Source organism: Chanodichthys erythropterus, chromosome 23, assembly GCF_024489055.1.
Source record: "Chanodichthys erythropterus isolate Z2021 chromosome 23, ASM2448905v1, whole genome shotgun sequence".
In the NCBI taxonomy this organism is placed as follows: Eukaryota; Metazoa; Chordata; class Actinopteri; order Cypriniformes; family Xenocyprididae; genus Chanodichthys; species Chanodichthys erythropterus.
In genome coordinates this window covers 1,557,058-1,576,064 of record NC_090243.1, presented here as the reverse complement: position 1 = coordinate 1,576,064, position 19,007 = coordinate 1,557,058, and the positions used below count along the sequence as shown (strand labels likewise).

The 19,007-nt window shown below is 37.5% G+C and overlaps 1 protein-coding gene and 1 pseudogene across 3 annotated transcripts in view; one reads left to right on the top strand and one right to left on the bottom strand.

Moving 5' to 3' along the window:
* The window catches only part of ankha (ANKH inorganic pyrophosphate transport regulator a), a 37,456-nt gene extending 29,715 nt beyond the window's left edge, over positions 1-7,741 (bottom strand). For all 3 annotated transcript variants that reach the window (XM_067377572.1, XM_067377573.1, XM_067377574.1), the window contains exons 1-3: positions 7,413-7,741; positions 1,206-1,422; positions 914-1,032 (exon numbers count right to left, since the gene is read on the bottom strand). In XM_067377572.1, the coding sequence (XP_067233673.1) occupies positions 914-1,032; positions 1,206-1,422; positions 7,413-7,505 (429 nt within the window). In that variant the 5' untranslated portion in view covers positions 7,506-7,741. The remainder of the gene's footprint in view (positions 1-913; positions 1,033-1,205; positions 1,423-7,412) is intronic.
* Positions 7,572-17,916, top strand: LOC137014421 (transcriptional regulator Myc-like; annotated as a pseudogene).
* The last annotated feature ends 1,091 nt before the right edge of the window (positions 17,917-19,007 follow it).

Here is a 19,007-nt window from a genome sequence, read left to right as displayed (position 1 = left end):
TATATTTGGGAGTGAGTGAGGGAGTAAGTGAGGGAGTGAGTGTAGTGTAGAGAAAAAGTTCTACCGTTCAAACAAATCCTGTTAAGTTTTCTGATTTGTATTTTTCTTTATTTTAAAAAAAATAAAAGAAAAGATGTATTGTTCTGACATCTCAGGTCCCTTTAAACAAAAATATACATCTTTTTGTGCACTTTACCTATATATTTGGCAGATGTAAAGCATACATGTGTATGTTTTTTGTGTTAGTTCATTTGTTTTTTGTTTTTTATTACTTTAACAGCTCAGGGATGTTAAAAGAGCAACCTGTTTTTGCACATTCTGAGGATTTTTTGCACTGTGAATTTGCACTGTCAGTTCTGTTTTTCAATAAAAGGTTGGAAATGAAGGGGTTTTTTTACCGATTCATCAATTAATCGTAAAAATAATCGTCAGATTAATCAATTATTGAAATAATCATTAGTTGCAGCCCTACTGGAAAGCTTTTCTAGTATTAACATAGGTCCTAAAGCTCTTGCTCGACCACAGCCCTTCTTTTTCCAGCGATATTCCTCTGACCTTTTCTCATTTTATTGTCTCTAAGGCATCTCTATTTCTGTAGTCTTTCTTCAAATCTACTTCTTACTCACTCTCTCTCCTCCCTTATCATGAGTGTACGCCCCCTACTTGCTGATTGGCTACAAGTGTGTTGTGATGCTCGGTCTGATCTACTTTTAACAGCATTTCTCAAAAATCACTTACTGCATCTTTAAGAAGTAGTTTTACTCCACCTCGGCAAGAAGCAGAGCTATAAATAGTCTATTGTCCCAAACAAATACATCTTTTTTTATTTCCTGTGCTTCACCAGAAGTCTGACATGGTTTTAGATTATGCTGTAACTGGAATTACTTCTTAAGGTTATAAGCGTCACACTTACCATTGCATCTAATATTGGAAATACTGCGAGGTACAGGAAGGCCTTTCTTGTCTTGTTTCCAACGGAATCATCCACATGGTGGAGCTTATTAATGATGTAGTAGCCCAGATCTGTGTAAGCTGGGAAAATATGAGTTTTTAAAATAGGCTTTGGAAATCTAGTAGACTATCCAACAGAATCTACATTTTACATCCCAAATTAGCAGTTGCTTTGTCACCATCGTGAAATTTTATAGTTACAGTGGTTCTTTTAATGAGATCTTTGAGACATTTTATCCACAAGACAGACACACCTATGAGGATGTGGAGGATCATGGCAATGACCCCAGCCACAGCCATGCAGAAGAGCGCCTTTGTTCTTTCCCTCTTACTGTTGACAAACACGAGTCCCACATTTTTGAAGTCACTCATTGGTCCAGTGAAGAACTTCATAAGCGAGTATGCCAGACCATAGCTGGCCAGCATCTCAACCTTGTCCTCTTTTACAGAAGCGATGCCCCTGTTCAGAGCCTGAAGAAGACATGAGAAAGAGAGAGGACATACCGTTATAGTACCATTCAAAACTTTGCTGTCATAAGCTTTTTAAATGTTTAAAAGAAGTCTCTCATGATCACAGAGCCTGCATTTATTTAATCAAAAATACAGTAAAAAAAAAAGTGATATGTGGAAATATAATTACATTTAAAAATACCAGTTTTTTAATATATTTAAAAATCTAATTTATTACTGTGATAGCAAAGCTGAATTTTCAGCATCATTACTCTAGTCTTCAGTGTCACATGATCCTTCGGAAATCATTCTACTATGCTTATTTGCTGCTCAAGAAACATTTCTTATCATTATTAATGTTCAAAACAGTTACTGCTTCATATTTTTGTGTAAACCATGATACGGCTTTTTTGCAGGACTAGACTATGTTGAGCAAGCAATCTCATTGGCTGTATATATGTGTGTGTGTGTGTGTGTGTATATATACAGTTTATATATAATTTTCAACAAGATCTACATTTTCACTGGTTTAAAAGGAAGATTTTTGTTATAAGAGACAATAAAAACAACTTTATGCATCAAACCCACTCCTTTTCTGGTAAAAAATGACCTTGATTTTCATAACGAATTTACAAAAGCTGAATGTAACATTTTTGACAAGGCACACATGTCTCTGAGTAACATGTAACTGATTGAGCCAATATAATTCCATAAAAAAGTATAATGAACTATGCAAAAAGCATTTTGAATGTCTCCAGCACATTTTATAATTACCCAAAAGATTAAACATAGTTCACCCCTTATGCACTTTATCACGTCGGTCAAAAACGTTGAAGTCCGTCAAAAAAGCTGGCTGTCGTTGGAATATTACCACTAAAAACATCAATATCACTCATGGGCATCAATCACTTCACTGAATAGGCTACTTGTCGGCTAAGATATAATAATTATTCAATTTTAATCCATCTGTATTCAAATCCACATCATTTGAATATCACAACATCAATGTCTGTCAAAATTATACATGCAGAATACATGGTAGTATTTAAGAGAAGCAGAGGTCCTCGCTTTCCAAAAAGAGGGAGAAAATGGCGGCCTGGGCGGCTTCAACATGCCTTCTATCAGAGACGATATCGTACTTAATACATAACTTGAGTATAAATTTTGTTCTTCACTCACTGAACTTGAATCGGAATGATCAGGGAACTAAGTAAAATACTTCACACTGCATGCTAAATAATAATAATAATAATAATTCCTTATATTTATATAGCGCTTTTCTGGGTACACAAAGCCTGGCAGCCATATTGCGCCAGAATGCCCACCACACACCAGCTTATTGGTGGAGATTAGACAGAGTGATGAAGCCAATCAGTATATGGGAATGATTAGGATGGCATGATGGACAGAGGCCATTGGACAAATTGGGCCGGGATGCCAGGGTTACACCCCTACTCTTTTTCGAATGACATCCTGGGATTTTTACTGACCACAGAGAGTCAGGACCTCTGTTTAACGTCTAAAGAGAATAAATGCCAATCCAAAGCAAGATTTGTGAACATCGTTCAACATTGTGTTGGTTATGACAGACATTTTTATGCACAAACTACACATTCTGATTCTGACATTCCTGATTTGAGTATTTTCAATATTTTTTTTATTCTTGACTGATCGTTTTTTCATAATTTTGTTAATAAATGTTAAAATGAGTGATCTTGACTCCCTAGTTGTCCAATTTGACTCTCATATGCTGATGTAATATGTATTATAAACTTGACAGGCGATTTTTAAACAATGCAGTTTGATAACTACCTTCTTAGTTGTTTAAAAGATTAAGGCGTCAAAGTTTATTTAATTTTCCAATAAAAGATGATACATATTTACATGCTTTGTTACATTTATTTACTCCTTAGCAGATTTTGACTATATACAGTATCTCACAAAAGGGAGTACACCCCTCACATTTCAGTAATTATTGTAGTATATCTTCTCAAGGGACAATACTATAGAAATGAAACTTGTATATATTTTAGAGTAGTCAATGTGCTGCTTGTATAGCAGTACAGATTTACTGTCATTCAGCCATTATTGTCAAAATAGCTGGCAACAAAAGTGAGTACACCCTAAGTAATAACTGCTCTACATCTTTTAACCATGCAACCACATGTCCTATTCATCATGTTCATGTTTTTGTCTGCTTGATAGGACAATGCAAATTTGTGAATCTTGTATTAGAGCAGTTAAAATTTGGTGCTTTGAGTACAATTCTCTCATACTGAACACTGGATGTTCAACATGGCACCTCATGTCAAAGAACTCTCTGAGGATTTGAGAATTAGAATTGTTGCTCTCCACAAATATGGCCTAGGCTATAAGTAGATCAGTAACACTATGAAACTGAGTTACAGCACAGTGGCCAGGGTCATGCAGAGGTTTTCCCAGACGAGTTCCACTCGGAACAGGCTGTGCATCAGGTGCAGAAGCTGGCTTCATAAAAAAGATGCACGAGTGCTGCCAGCGTTGCTTTAGAGGTTGCAGAAGCAGAAGGCCAGCTTGTCAGTGCTCAGACCATACGGCGCACACTGCAGCAAGTCGGTTTGCATGGCTGTCGTCCCAGAAAGAAGCCTCTTCTAAAGCTGGCTCACAAGAAAGTCCGCAAACAGTTTGCTGAAGACAACCTGTCCAAGAACATTAATAACTGGAACCATGTCCTGTGGTCTGATGAGACTAAGATAAACTTGTTTGACTCAGATGGTGTCCAGCATGTACGCCCTGGTGAGAAAATTGTGTCTTGCCAACAGTCAAGCAGTCAGTCAGGACTTACCTAAATTACAGTAAAAGCACTCCACTTTAAGTCACACGCGTTGATTTAAACCACCGAAACACATCCGTTGCAACCATTAAACATTACCAATGCTCAAACGGCATCTTGGACAAATGTGTGTCAGCTGTGTGAGCACAAGCGCTGCAAGGTGTCTGTCAGGAAACCGAAGAGTGTACAGATGTATTCAGGGATTGTATTTGTTAAGTACAGTGTTGTTCAGTGCAAGATTTTAATGTTATTTAAGCTAACATAAAGTAAGGGAAAATACTTCCACTAAATGTTAAAAACTAATAATGTATGTAAAAATAAGAGATTTTTATTTTTTGGCAAAATAAAGTTGATATATATAGCTCCAGTTTTTTGTTTATTTCTGACCCCTCCACGCCACAAGTGTTGCTGGTTTTGTTCCTAAATTACTAATTTTTTTATTCCATGCACCTTGTTGGATGTGAGAAGTTGCACCAGACTATTGCAATTAATAGTATTATATTAGTAAATTAGTAGTATGTGGCGAGGGGGGTGTGGTTCAGCGAGGTCTGCAACCGGAGAGAATAGCGGGAGACGCTTGGTAAGTGAGTGGGTTGGATACAAATCACGAACACCTGTTTCTCATTCCAGTGATTGGCGCGGAGACAGGATAAAACGCCGTGAGAAGCAGGAGCGTGTGAGAGAGAGGGGAACTGTTGACTGAGTCGAGTCGAGGTTCGTGGAGTGAAGCCCTTGTGGATGGTGTAAACCAAACTTGGAGAGAAGCCCTTGTGGATAGCGTATGCCGAACCTGGAGTGAAGCCCTTTGTGGATTGTTTATTTTCGTTGTTGTGCGTTGCACAGTCCTTCTGTTGAACCGTTTTTCAATAAAGACTCAGTCAGCAGTTGTTCGTCGTCCCTGACCTCTTCCTTCCCCCACTACGAACTTAAGTCTACTACACAGTATTATATTAGTAATAGAATTATATAATTATATTACACTCTGTAACAATGAGAGAGACACTGCTGTTTACATTTAGTATGGTAAATAAAATATTTATAGTATAGGTATAAAAATATTTTAGTAGGCCTAATGAAATTTGAAGTAAATGAGAAATAATGCAAATGAAAATAAAAATTTTCTGAAATGTTGCGCTGTCTTGCACTTGAATGCTAATATGGCCCTCCTATGAGGTGTCAATCACAGAAACGGCCCCCCGCTAATTTGAGTTTGAGACCCCTGCCTTAGGGTGAACTCACTTTTGTTGCCAGTTATTTAGACAATAATGGCTGTATGTTGAGTTATTTTTAGAGGACAGTAAATCTGTACTACTATACAAGCAGCACATTGACTGCTCTGAAGTATATACAATTTTCATTTCTATAGTATTGTCCCTTCAGTCGATATACTAAAATGGTTGCTGAAATGTGAGGGGTGTACTCACTTTTGTGAGATACTGTGTATATACATGTATGTATATATATATATATATATATATATATATATATATATATATATATATATATATATATATATATATATATACACACACACTCATATGGAAAACACCATTTTGCACCCTATTTGTGCAGTTGTCTAATAGAGTAAGAACACGATAGACAGAGAGACAATAAGATTGCTGCTAAAAATACACTCACACAATAGTTACATAAGACTAATCCTTGCCCTGTCTACTCCTCACTCTAACGCACACACACCGGTACTTAATAAGACGGTCACTGTCCTAACACTAAAAGACAAAAAACCTAGACTAACATGTGAAACACATGGGACATGGGCAAAAACTATTTATCAAACCCAATTTGGTTGACCTTTGCACCAGATAAACTTGATGAACCATCCTTTGATTACTAACCATTCAGTGCATATCTGATAAAAAATAATCTTTAATACTGTATGCCCAAACCATAAAATCTTCACAGGCAATCTTTCAGTTAAATATTGCTAATTATGAGTTGTATTACAAAAATAAAGGCATCTAGATGTGGCAATGTATTCAAACAAGGACATAATCAGAGCTTCTAACATGCCCTTCCACATATTTCTCAAGTTTTTTAACAGTAATGACACTGAACAAGGACAGTTTGAGCAATTCATGGACCTGACAGCAGGTTCAAAGAGGTTCTCAGAGGTATTATGTAGTATGAAAAGGGTAAAGATTTTTGTGCACTGCTTTTGTTGCTATCTGAATTTCTTCTCTGGACTCAATGCACGTAAAAGACACTAAAAATAGGTTTTTACCCCATATTTCACTGAGGACATCTACTGTAACTGTTTTTATTTGAAGCAGATGTATAAAGTTCCCTGACTTAACAACAATATCTTTGTTTTACTTCAAAAAGAGTGGCAGTGGTAGCCTGTTATGCAAGAAGAGTAGGCTACTCATGCACACAGAGACCACATCCTCAAGAACTTACTCTTCTGCATTCTGGGAAATTCAATCAATAATTAAAAACACATGGATATCCATGACATTACTACCAGATATTACATTACATTTATGTAGTGATGCCTGACAAAATGCATCTGGACAAGTTGTAATAACTTATTATTTTATCCAGAGAAATTTAGAGGAGACTGGGAGACTTTTAACTCCAGTGCATTTTTAACTCATTACAAATATATAGTTTACAAAAACACTCAACAATTGAACATTTCGCTTTAGTGTCCAGGAAAATTAGTTTAAACTAGAGCAATAATTGTCATAATGGAACCTTTCATTAAACAGCCTGTTATAAGCTTTTCTGCTAAATTTTAAGTAAAATCATTATGAAAGACAAAACAATGCACGAAATAACAAAAATATAAAAGGTGACATATAAAATACCAAACCACTGTTTTGGTTGTGATAATAAAAACAACTAACAGTTCAACTTCTAAAAACTACCTACATGTTTGTTTCCTTGTGCCTTGTACCCTTGAGCACCACGGATCAACTCTTGTGGGATTTGAACTTAAAACCTTTAGATTACGAGCTCAAGTCTTTGCCCACTACGCCACACTACCATAGAAATGAGATTCGTGAGAAATACTAACACATTAGGCTGTTATTGGACCCAACGTGACCTTCATGCATCTTCACCAAAGTTCAACGTGTATATTTACATACATTTCACTGCAGTCCGTGCGGTAAAAAGCAGTTAAATGTTAAAATAACAAGGTGTACAAGTTCAAATCTATAATGTCATAATATCTCACCTGTTCTCCGAAGTCTATGGCTATATTAGTAATGGCTAGTGGCAGCAGAAAGCGAATAAGAGGCCAGTACGCAGTGCGTGATAGACAGTCCATTTTGATGAATGATGATAATAATATTTAAGCATTCGTCCGTGTCGGGATGCATTGAAGAGTTGCTTTATGGTTCGCGGGTATCCAGCTGCCTGAAGTCAAACTGGAAAAACTGGAGACACATTCCCAGCGCTTCCGATGAGAAGGTCATCCAAATATTGCGCATTATATCATCATGCCATTCACCCGCGAATTAAAGTGCAAATGTAGGAGACCGATGAAATCCAGCATTTTGGTGTCTAACAGGGTGAAGGAATGTCTGTTGTGCGCGCTCGCGCGTCTTATTTATTTTCGTGCAGAACACACGTGGGGCGCGTCACAAAACCAAAGCCCTTCTCCAGCTGTTCGCGTCAGTCCACGAACCGGGGGTTGTACCATTAATACTAGTGAAGATTGATTCATTATTTTTTATAGTATATTAGTTTGTCTCTGTGCTAAAACAAAGCAATTAGAATCAAATGTCAACGGAAATGGTTTAATAAGTTACAATGGAAAGTTAGGTTTATATTATTTTTAATCTCTGCTGCCCTCTGCTGGATGCTATTTGGAGAGACTCACTGTCAAATTATCACCCCCTCCCTCGTTGAAGGCGCTACCTGATTGCAATTCTAACCCCAACCCCACCCCCAACCTAATCAGTATTTACACTGAGAAAGATTAGATCATAATAGTAAATAAATACAGTGTCCTTGTTACAGGGGCATTTGAAATAATTGCTGAGGCCCGGGCAATTGTAACTGCACTCTTGCACTTTTCCCCAAGAGCACGACTCATAATGAAATCGTTATTATTAGTAAAAAGTTTCTATAGATTATTTTTAACAAAAGTCATAGTGGGGGAAAAAAGGGCTAAAATACTATTTACTATATTTTTACTGGATTTTCTCTGTAAACCCATTATCACATATGAGCTTCTGTTAATATATATATATATATATATATATATATATATATATATATATATATATATATATATATATATATATATATATATATATATATATATATATATGTACAGTGCTGCTTGAAAGTTTATGAACCACTTGCAGAATCTGTCAAAATGTGAATAATTTTAACGAAATAAGATGGATCATGCAATATGCATGTTATTTTTTATTTAGTACTGTCCTGAGTAAGATATTTCACATAAAAATAATGTTTACATATGGTCCACAAGACAAAAGAATTGCTGAATTTATAAAATATGACCCACTCAAAAGTTTGTGAACCCTTGATTCTTAATACTTTTTGGTTACCTGGATGATCTACAACGGGGTTTTTTTGTTGTTGTTGTTTTGTTTTTGTGATTGTTGTTCATGAGTCGCTTGTTTGTCAGTTAAACTGCCCAATATTCTTCAGAAAAATCCTCCAGGTCCCGAAAATTCTTCAGATTTCCAGCATCTTTTGCGTATTTGAACCCTTTCCAGTGACTGTATAATTCTTAAATCCATCTTTTCACACTGAGGACAGTTGAGGGACTCAAACAACCATTAAAAAAGGTTCAAACATTCACCGATGCTCCAGAAGAAAACATTGTTAATAGATGTTTGAGTCCCTCATTTGTCCTCATTGTGAAAAGATGAATCTGAGAATCATACAGTCACTGCTGGAAATGGTTCAAATACGCAGAAGATACTGGAAAACTGAAGAATTTTTGGGACCTGGATGATTTTTCTAAAGAACATTGGGCAGTTTAACTGTTCAGGACAAACAAGCCACCTATGAACAGCCATCACAAAACAAAAAAACGTAGATCGGTCGTATAGGTCGTAGATCATCCAGGTAACCACACACAGTATTAAGAATCAATGGCTCATAAACTTTTGAATTGGGTCATATTTATAAATTCAGCTTATTTTTTGTCTTGTGGACTAAACATTACATAAGTGTTCTAAACATTATGTAAAATATCTTACTCGGGACAGTATTAAATAAAAAATGATGACATGCATTTTGTATGATCCCTATTTTGTTAAAATTATTCACATTTTCAGATTCTGCAATTCTTTCAAGCAGCACTGTATATATATATAGTATTGCTCATATATACAATAGGAAGGCAGTTGATCACCGTGGTTACTATAGTAGTTAACAGCAGAGGGCGCCACATAAACCATCTTGTTGTGGGGTCAGTGAAATCTGTAAAGTACCTTCAGTAGTCTGATCATCACTTAGGAGCAATAGTCTTCTGTTGATTCAAAGATCCTTGAATATGCAACACAGGAAAGCCAGGTGATATTTAGGATATGCTATTCATTTTATTTAAATGTCTATATACATCTATATATCTATATGTCTATATATAAAGGATAAACTAAGTAAGCATTTAAATAATCGATAAACACTGTAATGCTGAACTATAAGTTGGTATAATGTATTTGTTTCACTTGTGTTAGAAGTTGAACCATCTGTCATGACATTTTTTCCTAATCCCTTATGATTTTTATGAAGTTTTGAACTCCTACTTTATAATTTATGTAGGCTATACAATGCAATTTCACCATGCATATGTATGTCTTCAGTTGTTTAATTTATTCAAAACAAATTTTCATACACAAACTTGCTGTTTTAGTGCAATGGTTCTGAATTTTTTGTCTGCAAGACCACATATTGACAAATCAATACTGGAATTTATTATATCATTATAATTTAACCTACTAACCTGCATCTTGCAACATTTCAAGCGTATAGTTACTCGGGCAGGTCATGTTAGTCAAGCTCACATCATCTAGCTGACTCTCAGTTGACCCCCATCTATCTATAGTAATATGATGCCTATCACAGAATCCCTAGGTCCATTCAGTATTATCAGCCTCTCTATTGCATTGCACAGGAGCTAATCACCCACCTTTTTTTATTTTCAGACATATCATCACGCTGCATTCATATGGAAGGCCAAAAGTGCCAAAATGTGTGAAACTGGCGTGTAAATACGTTATTACGCCTTAACACGTAATTTACGTGTTAACGCGTAATGACACGTTATCACGTAAATGACGTGTTAACGCATAAATTACATGTTTACACGTCAGTTTTACACCTGTTGTGCAATTTTGTGAAAAAATACATGGGGATAAAATAGAAACCAAGGAACTTTACCACCACCTGCTGGTGTGGCGTTCTTGCACAAGCAGACTAGGATACATTTTGAGCAATATCATTAAAAATGAACAGTATAATGATTATAGCATACATTTTTTATTTTTATTTATTTGAATCTTCATAAATCATAACACAAAGGGGGTTCACTATTGATTTTACAACATATTCAGCTATAGACACACAAATACACTAATGAAAGTACATGTTGAGTTTTTCAATGAGTGGTTTTGTTATAAAAGCTTTTCCCCCACCCCAAAAATTGCATAGCCTACACAAACATCCAGAAAATGTGTACTGTTGTACAGTACTGCAGTCACTGAACTTTATTGATCACGAATTTACATGCCGAGACTGTCCTCCCAAAAAACAACAAAAAAAAACAAAAAAAACAAACGACCCTATAGGTCGTTTTTTTAAGCACCATATTACGATCTATATTTACGTTATGAAGTCATGCGCCCTCTAGTGGGCATAAAAATAATGACAGTGTCGTGTCACATCATTCGTCATTAAATGATGTATGACTGTCATTACCAATCAAAATGCGTGTTCATTTAAATGCAGTGTGTGGACTTTTTACTACATTTCTCCTATTTCCATTTACCAAAACTAATTTTTATTAAAGACTACACCCACCCCACCCCAACCACAATTCAAACAGTACAACACATGTAATTGAGGAAAAAGAAGGCCAAATCATTGAAAACATTTAAAAATTATGTAAACAAGAACAAACCTTTACTGGAAACATGAATATGGTTTATTACTGCAACAAAATGAGCAAAACCTTTCTGAATCAACATTTCTGAAAATAGAAGCATGACATTACAGTTTGCTCTGAAAAAAGTTAACACAAAGATCTAAACACAATCATAAAACATAAAACAAGCATAAAACACTGTTTTTACTGCATTATATATATATATATATATATATATATATATATATATATATATATATATATATATATATATATATATATATATATATATATATATATATATATTAGTTGTGCCACCTGACATGGAAAGTGTACAAACATACCCATAATTGAAATGAGCTTTTTTTTAATCTTATTATCTTGTCAGCTCACAATAAAATATTTGCAGTTGACACCCTGACATTTGAGAATATGAGAATTGAGGGGATGAGGCTTTGTCTATATGAGCATATGCGAAGTCATTCCTGATGTTGGTGATGTTAGCCTCATTCAGAATATCAGTCCATATCCGAAATTTCTGTGCATATCCGATTGGAATGCGATCATAAAGTGTGAACCGCAAAAACAATCATATGAAATGTGATTTTTACGAATCCGTTTTGAGCTACATTCAAATGTGGTTTGAAATCCTATTCAAATCTAATTTCTAGAAATCAGTTTCATTTGACCAACCTGATCAGATTCTGTGTGGTTTATGTCACTTTCTCATGCTATGTAAACAGTAAACATGAGACATTGTTATAGGAAACATTGCTACAGAAACAAAGTTGTTGTAAATAAGACAACATCTGTATTGCAAACCCCTCCATGTTGCTGTTGTTTTTGGCTAATGCCTACTAACAGGGCCTAAAATGAACACTCGCCAAGCGCCAAATGTGAATAAAAGTCGTGTTGACAAGTATATGAAACTTTGTCAGTTGCCAGATGGCCGGTAACTTTTTATGAATTCCAACAATGCAATGTTGTGAGAGCATGAACGTGAACAAACGTGAATGGTGCACTGTACAGTTGACGTTCAGTGCTGTATCATCTCTATTGACATGCATTTTTTCTATGAGAACTACACCCACTGGAGGGTGTAGTTGGTACCGAAGTACCGGGTCTTTGACAACATTAATTGAAATAGTACACTTACAAGTTTACTACAAGTACACATTGATATTAGTATACTTACTACATAAAGTATACTTAAAAATATACTTGAACATTACTTAAGTATAGGCCTACTTCATAAAATGAACTTGAAGTATACTTCTTTTTCGTAAGGGAAGACTAGAACGATTAAATGCATTCTTACCGGATTCAGTGCATCTTGAATTTATATTTTTGATCTGATCTGGAAGCTCAGTAGAATTCCTGGCAGGTATAGCTGTAGTAGTTCACTTTCACCAGGAGTTCACTTTTTATGAGGTCCCCAGTTGCGCGGTTCCTTGTCTTTGTCATGCACTTTTTTTCTTTTTTTTTTACAGTCTATGGCAGGGGTCTCAAACTCAAATTGGCAGGGGGCCGTTTCTGTGATTGACACCTCATAGGAGGGCCATATTAACATTCAAGCGCAAGAAAGCATTTCAGAAAATTTACTTTCCTTTGCATTATTTCTCATTTACATAAATTTGCCTACTAAAATATCTTAACTATACTTACCTATACCTATAGCCTACTATAAATATTTTATTACCATACTAAATGTAAACAGCAGTGTCTCTCTCATTGTGTTATGATAGGACCAGGCAGGAGACAGAAGATAGATAAAACAGGTTTGTTTATTGGACACAAGCAGAGTATATGATGCAGACAGGTAAGTAGCAGATGCACTTTGATGTACGAGTGATATGGAGAATGACACAGTCCTTTGTAGTTGCAGAGTGACAATGGAGAATGATATGGAGCTGATGACTTCAGACAACACTTCACGCCAGACGAGAATCGTAGGAAGGAGCTTAGGAAACCCAGAGAACAGGTAGGTAGTCAGAAAAGTTCTTGAGGTAAGCATACAGGTAAGTCCTTTGATGCAAACGAGACCGGGCAATGTGGATGAGTGTGAGTGTGTCTTAAATAGTGCTGGTGATGAGTGCGCTGATGAGGTGCAGGTGACGGTGATCAGTACTCAGGGGAAGGTGTGTGCTGTGATTGGACGGTGCTGGAACCTGGCATGTTTGTTACACATTGTTACAGAGTGTAATATAATTATATAATAATATAATATTAATTATATAATTATAATTATATAATACTACTAATATACTAATATAATACTACTAATATACTATTAATTGCAATAGTATGGTGCAACTTCTCATGTCCAACAAGGTGCATGGAATAAAAAAAAATTTAATTTAGGAACAAAACCATCAACACTTGTGGCGTGGAGGGGTCAGAAATAAACAAAAAACTGGAGCTATATATATATCAACCTATTTTGCCAAAAAATAAAAATCTCTCATTGTTACATACATTATTAGCTTTTAATATTTAGTGGAAGTATTTTCCCTTTATGTTAGCTTAAATAACATTAAAATTTTGCACTGACCAACACTGTACTGAACAAATACAATCCCTGAATACATTTGTACACTCTACTTTTTCTTGACAGACACCTGGCAGCGCATTTTTCCAAGATGCCGTTTGAGCATCAGTAACGTTTAATGGTTGCATCAGATGCGTTTCGGTGGTTTAAATCGACGCTCGTGAATTAAAGTTGAGTGCTTTTACTGTAGGCTATTTTAGGCAAGCACGCTCATAATAGAAGCGACACGGTTGAGAGCGCGGCTCATGGTTGCATAGCAAAGACAGACGTCACCAGAGCGAAAGCGCATTGGAAAGAAGGAGAATGCGGCGCGGCCGCTTATGTGACGCGATATTTGAATGCCCCCATAGCAACTAGAGAATAATAATAATAATAATAATAATAGTAATAATTTAGCGGGCGGGGTTATGTTTTATTTTTTAGATCAGCTGCGGGCCGGGTAGAGGGGGAGGGAGGGCCGTAAATGGCCCACGGGCCGGCAGTTTGAGACCACTGCTATAAATGTATGTATAGTATTTTTCTATACTACTGTAATATTTATACAAGTAAGATTTAGTAAATTAATATGGTCAAAACGACAATGTACTTAAAATACTTTACAGTTGCCTTTATCAGTTCATTCAAATCTTTAAAATACACAGACACAATATACATTAAAGCTGCAAGCAGCGATGAAAGGGCCCTCGCACCCGGGCTCACCGCCACCCGTTGGCCTTATTAAAACAGTGATCAGTGGGCGACATGCATGTAAGCGAGTGAATACAGGATAATTATGCCAAAGTCATTTCGAAATGCCATACTTCCTGCTGTCAACAGATGGCGCTTTGACCGTAACTGAATATTGCTATGTTGATGTCTTCAGGCCAGGACTTTTATCGAACATGTGAAGTTTGGAGCAGATTGGACATTGTATGCCTGAGTTACAACAACTTCCTGTTTCTTTAGTGCCATTAATCGCATAAATTAGCACTCAGCCAAGTGTTGCATGATTTAACGTGTTTCTAGCATGTTTGGTACTTCGTGGCATAATGAAATGTGAATCTGGTAGTGAATTACAGTGTAAAGCATGCCATTTCCTGTTGCCAGCAGGTGGCGCTATGGCTAACTGAATATTGTCATATAGATGTCTTTAGGCTAGGACTCTTATCACACATGTGAAGTTTGGAGCAGATCAGACATAGTATGCCTCAGCTACAACAGCTTCATCGTTCATGGCGAAAACGTCAGACTTTGTCAGTCCGCCACGGACACGCCCTTCAACGAAAACTCAAGATCTTTGATATTCATCATTGCTAAAGTCTTAAGATTAAACTGATAACATTTGATGTGTATCTGGTTAAATCTCTATGAGGACTTAATCACAGTGTAAAACATGTAATTTCCTGTTGACTGCAGGTGGCGCTATGACTGTAACTGAATATTTTCATGAATATGTCTTCAGGTCAGGACTCTAATAAAGCATGTGAAGTTTGGGGCAGATCAGACATTGTATGCCCGAGTTACAACAACTTCCTGTTTCATGGCGAAACATCGAATTTGCCAGGCCGGCACGAACACGCCCTTCAGCGAAAACTCTAGATCTTCGCAATTTAACGTCTCAAAGGCCTTTAGATTAGACTGACCAAATATGATGTTGATCTGATTAAAGCTCTAGGAGGAGTTTGTTAAAGTACAACATGTGGAAATGGCAAAAACTGCCAAAATTTTGTAGAGAAAATTCAAAATATCTCACTTCCTGTTGGGTTTACAAACATTGCACCCAGGGCTTTTTTGTAGGTATTGGGCTGTTACATCTGTCTACCAAATTTCATAACTGTACGTGAAACGTAGCACGAAGGGCGCTTAATTGAAATTTTGTAGGTGGCGCTATTGAGCCATTTTGCCGCACCTAATTCTGAAACCCATATCAGATGTAAACTTTCACCACTTCTGACGAGTGTGCAAAGTTTCATGAGTTTTTGAGAACGTTTGGGCCCTCAAAAATGCGATTCATTTTGGAGAAGAAGAATAAATGGCTGAGCAATTCCAATAGGTTAGGGTCCTCACACCATCGGTGCTCGGGCCCTAAATATGGTGCGATAAACCAAAAATAAATAAATAAACTAACGTTAAACAAAAGGCACAATCTACTCCTCCTTGATTGTCTCGTTAAGATGACACAGAAGTGCGTTCCAAAAAGAGATTTTTTTTTTTTTTACCCCTACACCCTTCGAAGCTCTCACTCTTGAGGGTAATAGGGATGAGTCCTTCAGAATGGAACGCAGGGTTAATCACACCAGTAGTCTATAGGTTACAAAAATATTATGTCCACACAGACATACTGTATAGGCCTATCAGCTGTTACATCGCAAGGTACAAAGGAAGAGCACAACGAGGCTGAACTGAACTCATTGACGATAGCTGGCATGTTCTGTTTATCTTCCGCATGCAAGCACATGCACACAGACGCACATCAGTCTCGACTATTAATGCAGCAAGCCATATATTATAATTGTAAAAAATAATAGAAAAAAAGCACAAATACGGCTGAGATGCCAAATTCAGTGGCTGACATTAGCTGAGGTAACATGACGGCTCACAGACAACAGCAGCAATCCACCTGTCACTCAAGTGACCACGCTCTTAATTAGGCAGAACTTTAAGGCTTAATATAATTTAAACGGATGAGTTTTAAAAAAATTCACCCCCCTCAGAGTTGTCATGAAGGGCAAAATTCGCTGTATAGACCAAAACCACAATTTGCACCAGGCTGTAAACATGTTTTTTTCTGCTGTAAAATTAGGTATTTAACATGGGACTCAATGAGATTCTGCTCCCTTTTGCAGCCTGTCCCTAGCAGTCAGACGATGAATCGCAGTTTAAGTCACTTCCGTATTGGCTTCAAGAGAAACTGGGGGAGGTTGCCGCTTGATCACCACCAGCAAGAACAGACTCAACCTCCAGCTCCGAGCGAGGACATTTGGAAGACATTTGAACTGCTGCCCACAACACCCCTCTCGCCCACCGAACAGCTGGAGATGGTCTGCGAGTTCCTGAGTGACGACGTGGTCAACCAGAGCTTCATCTGCAATGCAAACTACTCCCAGTCCTTCAAGTATATTATCAACGAGGACTGCATGTGGAGCAGCTTTTCCGACGCTGCCAAGTTGGAGAAAGTGGTTCCTGAGAGACTGGCGGCTCTGCATGCTGCGAAGAAGGAACTGATGTCTGACAGCAGCTCAAATCGACTCAATGCAAGTTGTATGCAGGATTTGAGCACTTCTGCATCAGAATGCAATGATCTCTCTGTGGTCTTCCCTTATCTTCCCTATGTACCACGGCAGCCCTTGCAGGTCCTGGACACTTCACCTAACAGCTCCAGCAGCAGTGGCAGCGATTCAGGTATGTTATGCATTATGCCATTTAGACCTAATTTATGATCTTTATCTAGCTGGTTACCGTCTGCGCAAGTGCTTGCGTTTTTGAAGTGACCTTGTCACCGGTGAGGTGGTGTGCCAGTCACGGGACTTTATCCTCGTACCCTTGATATAAGTGGTAGTTGCATAAGATCTCTCCATCTCCCCCCTCTCAACCCAAGTCAGATCTGTAGGAAAGGCTGTAATGTTCAAATATCAGCTGATGAGGTATAGTGGGAGGGAATGCAGAGCTTTCCCCCGCAGCCCCACCCTTTGTGGAAATCCAAATTCCATTATATTCCCACTATGCTGTAGTATAGGGATTTAAATGAACTGATGTTTAAGGATAATAATTCTTTGTTTTTCTTCAATTGCAGAAGATGATGATGAAGAAGAAGAGGAGGAGGAGGAGGAGGAGGAGGAGGAAGAAGAAAAGGAGGAAGAAATCGATATGCTGACAGTGTAGAAGCGACAGAAAAGAAGCGAGACGGAGGTGTCGGATTTGAGGCACCCCAGTCCCCTGGTGTTGAAGCGCTGTCACGTCTCCACCCACCAGCACAAGTACGCCTCCCACCCGTCCTCGCGGCATGACCAGCCGGCTGTCAAGAGGCTACGATTGGAAGCCAGCAGCAACAGGCACGAGAAGCAACGCAAGTGTGCGAGTCCCTAGTTGTCCAATTTGACTCATTTGCTGATGTAATATGTATTATAAACTTGACAGGCATGATTATCTTTTTAGTTGTGGAAAAGATTAAGGCATCAGAGTTTGTTGTTTGATTTTCCAATAAAAGATGATACATTTTTACATGATTTGTTACATTTAGTTACCCCTTAGCAGATGTTGACATGTATATTGTTGTATTATATCAAGAAAATGCAATTACCCTGCCTCCTCGTTTAGGTTTTAGATTTCTGTTGCTACACATTTGGCCAATGTATTATATATTAGGTATTGCTTACAATATTATTGTTATTTATATTTGTTTGTTTCTAAGAAATGCATTATACTGTATGGCCAGAGATGTACAGTTATTGTTTGTGCCTGTCTATGAGAAGGAGGAGCAGAACTGGACTGCAGCACACAGAAGTGTGTGCGGTTCTATGTGTGTTTGCTCAAGGAGACAGAGAACTGTGGTTCTACTTCTAGAACCTTATAAGGACATCAGCCATCTTGGCTGAGTTTACTGGAGTTCAAGGACACAAAAGCCAAACAGCTTGCACCTGCGAGGCCTTGAGAAGGATCTGGAAACTTTGGGAAAGTTACAACGTACGTCAATCAAGAAGATAACTCAACGTCTGCAATAAACAACACGAGTATAAAAGACTGATGAGTTGATTGACTCTTCGGATACTGATATGTCACTACCCCCGACGCCTAGAAGCCCAGAGCTGAGGACCAGAAACCCCAAGCTGAAGATGGGACGCCCAGAGCTGACTACACCTCTGACTCAAGAGTGATTACTGTATTTTATACTTTAATGATAAAGTTTTGTTTGCCTTTACATTTTTTGTTTATTATAAAAGAAAAGTAACCAATTAAAATAAATTTAATTGATTACAAAAGCTGCCTACCTTAAGCCGGGGACACACCTAACGATTAGCTGAAACATTCTAAGACTGAACTGAACACACATACCGATTGTTTCCTTCGACTGGAGCTTAACGGTCGGAGAAGAACACAAACGTTTACGATTGAGACCGCTGCTAAGCAACACACTGTGCGCGGGATCTTGAAAATGGATGTAAACAAACAGCTGGCGC